The sequence below is a fragment of the Mycteria americana genome, chromosome 3, assembly GCF_035582795.1.
Source record: "Mycteria americana isolate JAX WOST 10 ecotype Jacksonville Zoo and Gardens chromosome 3, USCA_MyAme_1.0, whole genome shotgun sequence".
In the NCBI taxonomy this organism is placed as follows: Eukaryota; Metazoa; Chordata; class Aves; order Ciconiiformes; family Ciconiidae; genus Mycteria; species Mycteria americana.
In genome coordinates this window covers 1,018,278-1,030,307 of record NC_134367.1, presented here as the reverse complement: position 1 = coordinate 1,030,307, position 12,030 = coordinate 1,018,278, and the positions used below count along the sequence as shown (strand labels likewise).

Sequence of the window (12,030 nt, the reverse complement as noted above, 5' to 3'; positions counted from 1 at the left end):
CTCTCAACTCCAGTGAAAAGGCATTGTGTCTCAAGACGACGGGAAGAGATGCACACCTGCAAGGCAAGCACAGAGACTCCTGGTTTCAGTTCGCATGGAATAAACCCATTTCCCTTTGCACTGAAGGGAGCCAGGAGCAGCCACACAGTCAGCCATCCACCTCAGCAAAGGACCTGCTCTAGCTCCCTGTATCCCACATCCCTATTCTGCAGCTAAGCATCTGACTACAATATTGAAAGGAACTATGTTAGAAAATAACATCCGGATTTATGCAGAAAGAATTGAGGTTAAAGCAGGGTTTTACCAATAGCTGGACCAGCAGTACCGTTAAGTTACAAGGTGAGAAACCACAACGCTGACAGCAGCTCTGACCAAAGAGGTGCCTGCTCAGATTCAGCAGCAGTGCTGAAGCTCCTGCAAAAGCTAGGCGAGGAGTACCTGCACTTGCTCTGAGCAAGACATCACATGCCTTCTTTATCAGTTGTTTCTTCTACCTCTTAAGAAACTACTTTGTTAGAAACTCTTTACAAAGCTGGTGGCCATTATCTACTGCTCTGAAGATCAAAAGGAGACCTCCAGCAGGAATCTCTCCAGACTGTAGTGCTTTTGATGGTATCCAGCAGCAGCCCTGACACACACTGAGAATCCCCACCTCCAACCCAGGTCCTGTCCTGGCACCCAGGACCAACAGCGAGACTAAGGCAGACTGTGGAGCACGGAGTGTGCGCTTCTAACACCCCACAGCAGGGCCACCTTGACTCAGGTTGCCTGGGGTCTCTTCTAGAAATATTTTCATTACTCCAAGGATGGCAATCCCATCATCTCTCTGCATTTCTGTTCCAGTCACAGACCACCTTCATCACAATTTCTTCCTAATACCCAGGTCGAATTTTCCCCGTTGTGACTTGTGTCCACTGTTTCTTGCCCTCAGCAGCAGCCTCAGGCAGCACTGCAGCGAACGCCTGGGACCCAAACCTGGGCAGCCGCATCCTCCTGGTTCTCTGGCTGCGTCAAGGTCTCAAGTGCCCTGTGGCACATGGCCACCACGACTGAGCAGACACTAGCAGTCTAACACTGTTGCAGGTGGGCTTTGAGCCCCCTTCCATGCACCACCAGCATTTCTGTTCGCTAGTCCTGGTCACTGAAGTAGGAATAAAAAGCATCGGATTTTCCAGAGAACTCACATTTCTGCTGCCTGCTGTCCCAGACATACCAATGTTAAGTACAAAACCCAAAGAACTAGCCAGTAGTTATCTTTGTTTTTGCCAGACACCTGAGTAGCTAAAAAAAAAAAAATAAAAAATTTGTTGTTTACTGGCAAGATCAAAAAGTTATGTTGAGATGAAAGCATTTCACAGTATGCTTAATGAAACAGAAGCGTTGGTGGGACTCATTTAACCAACAATTAGACAGCTATATTTAGGCTACACATCTAAGCTTCCTCTAAAGTGACAGAGAGGCATGCGTACATATTGCCATGTTCAGATGGATGGAGTTTCTTACTTTCCTTCGCCCCAGTTACAGAAGGAGCCTACACAGCTAGCCCATGCTGACAGTTCGGCTTTTAACGAGCTAGTTATGCTAGAGGAATCCCATTTCAGAAAAGGAAGGGAAGAGGATAAGACACAGACTGCAGCAAGCCTTGGAGGGTGTAAAATTAAGATCACTACCTAAGGAACTGGGAACATCTAGATATTACTACCAACATTTTCAGCTTTTTTAAACCATCAAGGTTCAGACATTTATGGAAATAATTTAAGAAGTGCAATCAAGTTAGGAAGTCAGCTGCCAATGAGATTTGGTGGTGAGGAAGAATGGGTAACATGTCAGGCATCAATAGATTAATTCATACACCTGAAGTTAATAACTGAACATCTAAAGTAAAATGTAAAATCACCTTTACTCTAGAAGACTAAAATGCTGGTGAGACCGAGTTAAGACATAACCATCTCAGAAGGCAAAATAACTTTTTATTTGGACCAGGTGCATACTGTTCAGTGAATGTTGCCATGAAACAAACAAACAAGGGTTTGATCTCATAAGCCACAAATGACACAACCTGACAAGACCAGCTTTAAAGAACCTTCTGATAGCCTCATAAACCAAAGGACAGGCAAGTCAGTGGTACCATACCCTGACCTACAATGGGTAAACGCCTGAAGTTATCACAGTACTACCCGTCTCCATAACTCCATCTTTTAAGGGTTCCGAAGCTCAGATCTTGGGCCAAGACAGCCTCCCACTAAGGATGGTATCTTCATCAATGACATGGACAGTGGGATCAAGTGCACCCTCAGCAAGTTTGCAGATGACACCAAGCTGAGCAGTGCAGTTGTCATGCCTGGAGGACAGAATGCCATCCAGAAGGACCTGGACAAGCTGGAGAAGTGGGCCCATGTGAACCTCCTGAGATCCAACAAGGCCAAGGGCAAGGTCCTGCACATGGGTTGGGGCAATCCCTGGTATCAATACAGGCTGGGGGATGAAGGGATGGAGAGCAGCCCTAAGGAAAAGGACTTGGTGGTACTGGTGGATGAAAAGCTGGACATGAGCCGACAATGTGCGCTCACAGCCCAGAAAGCCAACCGTGTCCTGGGCTGCATCACCCGCAGCGTGGCCAGCAGGTCGAGGGAGGGGATTCTGCCCCTCGACTCCGCTCTGGTCAGACCCCCCCTGCAGTGCTGCGTCCAGCTCGGGGGTCCTCAGCACAGGAAAGACATGGACCTGCTGGAGCGGGTCCAGAGGAGGCCACGGAAATGGTCAGAGGGCTGGAACACCTCTGCTGTGAGGAAGGGCTGAGAGAGCTGGGGTTGTTCAGCCTGGAGAAGAGAAGGCTGCGGGGAGACCTTATAGCAGCCTGCCAGTACCTGAAGGGGGCTTGTAAGAAAGATGGGGACAGACTTTTTAGCAGGGCCTGAAGCAATAGGACAAAGGGGAATGGTTTTAAACTAAGAGAGGGGAGATTCAGACTAGAGATAAGGAAGAAATTGTTTATGCTGAGGGTGGTGAGACACTGGCCCACGTTGCCCAGAGAGGTGGTCGATGCCCCGTCCCTGGAAACATTCCAGGTCAGGTTGGCCGGGGCTCCGAGCAACCTGCTCTGGTTGAAGATGTCCCTGCTCGTGGCAGGGGGCTGGACTGGATGGCCTTTAAAGGTCCCTTCCCACCCAAACCATTATGTGACTCTATGATGTTGATCACAGCCCTGTCAGACTGCGGTACTAAAGGAATTCCCAGCACGCCACACCAGACCCACGTTAATGGGAAGAGACTGTTTCCAGCACTCCCCCCAATCCAACAACTGCTTCAGCATATCTGGTATCTGTAGAGCTAATCAGTAGTCTGAATATGAAAAAATACCAGTTTCCTTGAGGAAAAAGCTGTACAGGTATGGATGTCAGTGTAGGTACTCCATACCTAACGGCAATTAAGCAAGCAGGCCTCTCAGAGAGCGTTAAGTCAGATTTTGGAAATGCAAGACAGAAACGGGTATTTCTCCAGGTTACGCAGTATAAAACAGTCACAAACCCAGTGGGAAAGAAAGCCTCGAGTTGTTTTATCTATAGAAAAGAACAAAAACATGCAGAGACTTCTAGTTAAACCCACACAGAAAAGAAAAACCCACACAGTTAAGTTGTACTGAAACACTAAACATTCAAGAAGACTTGGAGCAGCAGCTCTGGTCCCTTTCCTGTTTCCCCAGGGCCAGACAGGGAATTCCCAAAGCACTAGGAATTCGACAAGCCCGTTCTTCACAAAGTGTTTCTGAAGTACCTTACCCCCTCGCAAGGGTTACATAAAACCCTTCTCCACGTGTCGTCAGAAGGTCACGTAGCAAAACAGGCGCTGGCTGCCGCTGCTGGGAGAATCCGTGCAACCTGCTCTCATCCAATGTCCTTCCCAGGCATTTCTCAGCCCCAGGCGGGATGAAGTTTCCTGGCAGGAGCAGCCAGCCACCATCCTTCCCGAGATTCTCCTGCTCCTTCCTCCACGCCGCTGCTAACAAGCAAGAACACGCTGCCCTTCCACAGCTCCAGTGAGTAGGAGGACAAGAGCAAGCTGTTGCCACCCAAATGGTGGAAGTGGCCCAGACCCTGCTCCCGAGGGCTGCCAGGAGTGGGTACAGCGAGTGTGGCGTGCCAAGACAAAACCCACACATGCAGCACCGCTGGACTACAGGCAGCAACATCTGCTTAGCACAAGCTAAAAAAAACCCCTTCAACTTAGGATTTTTTTTTCTATCCCTTGATGAAGTATTTATCAATAGACTCTCAACCAATCCTCTAATTAAACATCAATATTAACTTTAAGGGTAGAAAAGACTAAGGATTTTCTCAGGATAAAGAGAGGGGAGTAACAGATTTATCTTTCGGAAGAGGTAAGTCAAGAGGAAATCACTTCTCTGCACCCCCCAGTTGTGCTTATCACTCAACAAGGCACTAAAAAAAAACAGTCCTTGGTTTCTAAAATGAAGGTTGCATCCCTGCCTATCAGTTCCTGAGAAGTTTTCTACCAACGTCAACAGGCATTTCATTTGGTCTTGTAAAATTCAAGAGCAGACCATGGATTATTCGGACAGCCTGTCACAAGCTACAGGCCTGCGCTCCAAATCTGAAACACTTTACCTTAGAAAACATTAGCGACTTCATCCACTCTTTATCTTTGCCACTTACTGTTGAAGCGACAGTTCGGTCTCCTCCTGGACACAGCACCGGCTTAATTGGAGCAGCCAACCTCCGCATGCTCCTTCCCGTTTGTCTCCATGTCTCCTGATCGTACTTCGCACATTTAGGTAACAGCTGCCTATTAGTTTCAGTTGAGCATAAATAGCACAGCAGTGCAAGGACAAACAGAAAAAGGAGCAGCAGGGCTACGTGTCCTGTGCTGCCACCGCACAGGTATGTGCCCGAGTAAGGAGTTCGGCAGCGTTCTCAACCTTCACCAGCTGGTTTTGCCCCGAGGCAGTGACAGCAGAAGCACAGGGAGAAGAGCAAGTCCAGTTTACGGTTTGTTTCATACTGGGGGCAGGGAGGAGGGAACACGAGGCACTGGCACCGCTGCCAAGAGCTTTGTTAGCATGGAACAGCAACCCAAACGTGAATTTTCACAAGTAACTTCTCAGTACAAGTACCACCTATTCCGGTGTTTCCACGTCCCCAGATACCCTATCCACTCTGCCAGTAGAGATTTATATAGTAACATAAGAAGCCAGATCGGGGAACTGATCCAGCTCAGCTGAAAAAATAGCAATGTTAAAAAAAAAGTTTCCAGCCAGCTCAGTTCCTCAGCTCTTCACGGTACAGCTATCCACACACTTCTCATCAGCACCGTGAGGGATGCACAAGCCAAACTGCTGCTCATTATCCATGGCCCTAGATTAAAACAAAACAAAAACACCACCAAACACCCTCAATCATACGGTATCACACCATCAGCCCAATTTGCTCTGCAACCCTTCTCCTGGGCATCCCAGCAGACAGAGGTGAGGAGAACCACTCTCTCAAGGCCAAAGAATACTCCTTCCACCTCCAGCAACCAAGAGCTGAGGGGATTCCCAAGCTCGAGAACGCATCCAGACCATCTAATCTGACAGCCACCAATGGATCCACTTCTATTTTCTACTTTCATTCTGAACCCATTTATATTTTTCCCTCCAAAACTTCCCATGACAGCAAGTTTTACATTTCAGTTACTTATGCATAGAAACGATTTTTGCATCTCTTGCTGCCTGATGATTTCTGGACCCCCTGTCATGGAAACAAATGAACAGGAGTTGGGGTGAGGTTTTTGTTGGGGGGGTGGGGGGTGTGTTCGTTGGTTTGTTGGTTTTTTTTTTTTCCTAATTCACTTGCTCTGTGCCAGGAGTCAAATACAGACTGAACCACAGCCTGGGCACAATATAAACAGAACTCCAAGTTGGTTGCTGCTCCTGCAAGTCGACAAGCTATAGATATGAGACAGAAAAGGAATATAAGGAAAAAGCAAGCCAGTACTTTCAACTGCTGTAGTAATACTCTTCTTTTGGACCCCAGAAACTACTTGGTTTTCAAACTTCATTGCAACCACCATACAGCTTGAAAGCATTTTCAGAATTCAAACCGTAATTTCTGCCTAGTTTGTTTTCCCACAATCTGCTGAGTTTTTCCCCATTCTCTATCTGGGACTCCTTTCTTCCCAATATTAATATATCACAATCACGGGCAAACAAATCCTCACAAGATGTACCACAAAACTTGTTATATTTACTATTTTTGATATCTGAGGATTGATTTTAAAAAATTTCACTGCTTAAATGTACCAATATGCAATGATTCCAAAGCAAGCGCTTAGCAACTCAAAATCACTTCTAATAAAGGCCAAAGAAATAATAATAATAAAAAACCCTGAGAAAAACAGGATTTAATCAGAAAGTAGTTTTCATATACCTTTGCATTTAAAACAATACAGTTTTGCACACTCCTAGCGCAGCTTTGGCGTCAAGACCTTGCCGTGTTCAGAACAAATATGGGGTGATCAAACCTCAAAAATCATACTGCTTTTCCTCCCTCTCTGGATTTGTTGAGTTGCAGTCAGCATGAGTAAAGACCAGAAACACAGAACGCAACTGCACCTTCAGTATGGGTTAAGATCCAGGAAAGCTGTACCTACAGCAGGCGCAACTTAGAGAGAATCTGACAATGATCACATACGCTTTGTTCTCTTCAGCACATTACTAGAGGTAGTCAGATTTCATGGGAAAACATTTTTTGTGACTCATCTTAATTTGCATTTTACTTAGTCAAACAATAGCAATTATATGCTTGAGTTCAGTTTTGACATTCAAATTTTTTAGACAGGCATCCTTGCAAGAACGGCCCTCTCTACCTGCTTATGCCCAGGCAGCAAAGGCCAGCGCTCTACCTGCTGACCCTAACCAGCCTCACAAAGCGTGCCCGCAGAGCTCCGACAGATCATTTTTCGACAGTTCACTTCAAGCTGTCATCAACTTGACATGCTGAATGCCAATAAAAAAAATTACTAAAGAAAATTAAGATCTCAAGTATACATTGACTGGAAGCTACTTATACTAACATTTTTAGTATTAAAAATAAAGAAAATCTGCTGTTAGCATGAGAGGCAGCATAGAAACTACTAAAGTTAGCAGCGTTTGGGGAGAGGGGACACCAGGCAGCAGCCCGTTTAAGAGAAGCTTCCAGTGCTTAGGAGCACTAGGGAGCAACACCACTGCCCAGAGGAACAGCTACCGCCGACAGACCTGCCCTAACTACAGTATCCGTAGAGCACAACTGAAAAGCCACCACCATTTCTCAAAAAAAGATACCACAAAAATGATTTTTGCACCAGAGGATTACTGAAGAGCTATTAAAAATAAGGATGGTTTATGATAGACTAAGTCTTTATCATTTATTCCCCTTCTACCTGAAAACAGCAACACAGCATTTGAGGACAAGGCCCCTGCTCTCTCCAGGGAGGTTACGATGACTTAGGGATTCTTGCGGAAGAGCCATCTGGATTATTTATAGTACCTCTAGACAGGGTAATGAAGTCATTCACACGGGCACCTCATCACATCCAAAAGCTTAACTGCTGTTTTAGCAGGAAATATTAGATCGAAGTGATTCACAGTAAAATGTTAAAAGAGAGTATACCAAATCACACCTATAGTAAATTATATCCAAACTGCCATCATGGATCATGCTTAATCCGTTCTTAAAATGTGAAAGTAAGCGAATACAAGTTACTAATGTGAAGCAGAAATGCATTATTATTGTGTCTTCACTTACATATGCAGACAAGCCTTTGGTTTTATAGAATTCAAATGCTTCCCCCCCACTTGTAGTTTATATACACGGGCTAGTTTCAATATTCTTCAAGACCCACCTTTTGCTATAAAGACTGGAAAGACTGAACCAGTCCCTGCTTACAGCCATCAGTACTACTGTACATTTTACGTGCTTGCCTATCTCTGGTTCTTGGTGGAGCGCTCAGTGTAAACACAGAAGCATGAATCAGAGCTAACAAGGTACCAGTATTTTTTTTTTTTTTAAATATAAGGAGAGATTCAGCCAATAAGCCAGTCACCTTCAATGTCACCTACTGTGTACACAAGTGCTTTGGAAATAGTATTTCCTTGTTGCTACAGGTCAAAGACTTCATCTGAGGGTTTTCCTGAAACTCTCCTCTTCCGGCTGCAAAACCAGCCCAAGTCATGCCACTACCGCAGAAGGATTTATCACAGCAGGTACCATCAGGCAAAGCACCTTTTCAGGCTCCCTGGTACGTTCCTGGATCGCCATTGCTGCTGTCACCGCTGCAGCAGAGAAAGTCTAAAAACTGTAGTTACCAGTGGTAATTTGAGATAATGTATTTTCAGGCAGATTACTCAATTGCTTTGTTGTAATAATGTGGAGAACAACTAAGCAGACAGGTGTTTTAACCCAGTTCAAGATTTTTCCTTCGTGGATGCACTGCTTTTTAAAAGGTGCTAACGTAGAGTCTCCCTTTCAGCTGATGCTGCTTGCACGGGACACTTTCCCACCAGGTTTCCTCATTAACCAAATACTTACAGAAGAACTAGGGAAACAATACATTTAAGACATCTTTGGGCAGTTAAGCACCTGGAATGCACTATTTCCCACACAGAAACCCTATTTGTACCCCAAAATCCGCTAAATTCCACCATGAAGATGCAAGTCTGACACACCAGCCAGTCATCAAGTGGTGTTCACAGCTACCGTACCTAGGCATTTAGTTCAGAGTTTAGGAAATAAAGCTTGTTTGCCTTCCAGTGTACATGCACTACAGTCTCCTTTTGCATACTCCAGAAATACCTACTGGTCTAAATTGGTTTGTTCAGAAATGCTTCCAAACTCTGCACGTGCACACTTGCCACGGAACCCGATGATACTCTGCTTGAACGCTCAGAACCTGCAGTGCTATAGACGAAGAACTAATTACTAAAATCACTAATCACTAAATGCACAAGTTCTCTGGAGCAAGAGCCACCATATATTTGCTAACTTCTTAACTAAGACATTGACTATTTTTTACTTTGAGAATTGAAATAAACCTTCCCAGCAAACTCAGAAAGCAACAAACGCCACGTGATCCAGGCGAGAATTTGCCAAGCAGCGCAGAATTACACTACGGCCACGGCAGCAAAATAAATACAGCCTTCAATAGTCAAGGTATGCGACGTTAAGAGACGAGATACAGCAACTGTCGCACACACCCCCAAAACAATTAAGCAAAACCCCAAGCTGAGGCCCTAGGAGCTTCTAGGTAACAACTGTGTCTTGACACTTAGTTGTCCCAACTATACATTCTTTCACTTTAAATTACCCAAGCCTTGCTTAAGAGCGTCTTTTCTTGTCTTGTAGTCTGAGCTGCAATTTTTAGGGTGATGTTTCGACACCGATGAGGAAGTATGCAGGAGCATACTTGCACCTAGCACTAAGATTGACACTGATACTCTATGCTCTCCTACCCTTGGTGAACACCTGTATGGCCAATCATCTACGGGATTTACATCAAGCACAAAAAGCCAGATCCAATTCAACCCCCCTCCCCCCAAAAAAAAGATTTTTTTTCCAGATGCACAGTAGTTATCTGCACACGTTACACCAGTGGGTACTGCAAGAAAAAGCGGAGGCATGAAATCTCTTAAATTGCCAGTCAGCCACCAAGAAGGTTAGAAGCTGCTGACCTGAACTCTTCATCTGCAAAACAAGACGATGTTCAGGAGAAGAAAAACAAAACTCTCCGATAAACCTAGAGAGAAAGGATGTTAGGTACAAGGCCCGTCTCACGGCGTAGATGAAAGAGGAAAGCTCAGGAAAATACACATCTCTCCTTCACGATGTTGAAGGAACTACCGTAGTCAGGAGCTGCACACCAATGAAGGGCGAAAGCCAGCTTTGCCAGAAGCCCAGCAGCTCACTCACAAACGAGGGAAAGACAGCTTTGTTGGGTGAGAAAACAGACCCCACCCACAAGTGTAATCATTTCTGCCAAGCCACATCAATAGCCATAAAGATACTGTGCAGGGATGGCAACCCCACCTGCCTCGTCTCTAGTCGGGGCTAGAGATGAACCAGTGACGGAAGGAGCCAGGTGGGCTCTCGCTGTAGCTGGCAGAGGCTGCGGGGGACAAGCTGCCAAGGCAACCCCCCAGGGAGGGAACGAGAGGGTCGCTCAGGGTCACCCACGGCGGAGAAAACTGCTGCCCTCAACTGCGGAGAGAAACCAAACCGTTCCTCCCTGCAGCAGAGGCGAAGCCGGTGTCGGGTGTGACCGGGGTGGCCGGCTCTCCGAGGACTTCACGTCGACAGCCAGAGCAAGGAGCCGAAAGAAGGGGGGTGGGGGGGACACAGGGGGTCCTTGGGGACCCGCGGGGACACTCGGAGGCGGGGGCTGACACAAGAGGAGAAAACACGCCCCAAAGCTGCGAGGCAGGGCAGAGAGCAGGGCTGCAGCCCCCGGGGGCAGGGCAGGGCTGCAGGAGCCCACCCGAGTGGGAACGGGGCGCGGGGGGAGGGAGGGGGCCCCGGTTGAGGGGGGCCCGGCCGAGGGTGTGCCCGGGGGAGCGGGGGAGGCACTGACCGATGGTGGAGATGAAGGTGGTGTTGAAGGCATCGTCGGAGAAGCGGAAGAGCACGCAGGTCTTGCCGACCCCCGAGTCCCCGATGAGGAGCAGCTTGAAGAGCAGGTCGTAGGTTTTCTTCGCCATGGGGAGGCGCGGCGGCCGCCGCCGCCCGCTCCGGCCCCCTGCTCGCCCCCCCCGCCGCCGCCCTCCTTCACCGGGCGCCCCCGCCGCGGGTCCGCCCGCCCACCCCGGCCGGCAGCACCGGCCGCGCCGCTCGCGAGGGCGGCGGCGAAGGAGGAGGAGGAAGAGGAGGGGAGGGGGCCCACAAAATGGCTTCCTGTCGCGGGGCGGCCCCGGCGCCTGGCGCGTTCCCCGCGCCGCCACGGGCCCGCTGCTCCTCACGGGGAGGCGGCGGCGCCCGGCCTCATAATCCCGCGGCTTGGCTCGGTGCGGCGCGGCGCGGCCCGGCCCGGCCCGGCCCGGCGCGGCTCCCCCGGACGGCGGCGGCTCCTCACAGGCGCTGCCGAAGCTGCGCGCGCCGCTCGGTAACCGCGCAGGCCTCCAGGCGGGGGCGCGCACGCCCTGACGTCAGCACGCGCGCGCGCCCCTGGCGGCAAGGGGGGAGGGAGGGAGGGCGGGCGGCGCGCGCGCCCGCGGCCCGCCGCAGAACCCCGGCGTGGTGACGCCACCCGCGCTCGCGACCGCGCGGCGGGGCGGGGCCTGAGGGGGCGGCGGCCCCGCCTTCCCACCCCTGCGCCGGCCGGCCGCCGGCGGAAGTCCCGCCTCCCCGCCTTGCTCGCCGGGTCTCCCATTGGGTACGCCCCCCTGCCAGTCTCGGCTGCTCCCCGGGGGTGACATCACGGGGGGGGGGGACGACGACGACAGAGCGCGAGCACGACCCTCGGCGGGGGGCGACGGGGCGGAGGGCGCCCCCTGGCGGCGGGCGGGGTGAGGGGGCGCCGGGCCCTCACAGGGACCCGGCCCCGGTGCCCTCCCCACCCCGGTCGGGCCCTGGGCCCGGCAGCGCTTCCGCGGTGTCCCCGGGCCCCGCCAGCCCCCGCCGCGGCCCCCAGCCCCTCAGGGACCCTCCGCCGCGGCCGGCGGCGTCCCCAGCCCCGGGACCCGCCAGCCCCGGCCCAGCCTCACCGGCCTGCCTGCGGGTCAGGCTGCAGCCGCCGGGCCCGGCAGGCAGGGCCTGGGCCCTGCACCCCCCGGGGCAGGCAAGGGGCCTCAGCACAGCCCTGCGGCCACCACCCACCGGCCGAGAGCCGGTCTGAGCCCAGCGCCGGTGGGGATGGGCAGCGCCGTGGGACCGAGGGCGTAGCAGGGCCCTGAGCTCAACCGTCCCGCAGCTCCCGTGAACAGCTGGGGCCGAGCCCTCTCAGAGAGGCGTCCCGGCAGCCTGGTGCAGGCTCTGCCAGAAATGGGGAGCAAAAAGCAGACAA

At 50.5% G+C, this 12,030-nt stretch overlaps 1 protein-coding gene across 2 annotated transcripts in view; it reads right to left on the bottom strand.

Moving 5' to 3' along the window:
* Positions 1–11,163, bottom strand: part of RAB10 (RAB10, member RAS oncogene family) — a 52,109-nt gene extending 40,946 nt beyond the window's left edge. The window contains exon 1 of one of the 2 annotated variants that reach the window (XM_075497586.1): positions 10,603–11,163. In XM_075497586.1, coding sequence (XP_075353701.1) covers positions 10,603–10,729 — 127 coding nt within the window. In that variant the 5' untranslated portion in view covers positions 10,730–11,163. The remainder of the gene's footprint in view (positions 1–10,602) is intronic. The other variant, XM_075497585.1, reaches the window with a different exon arrangement.
* Positions 11,164–12,030: the final 867 nt, after the last annotated feature.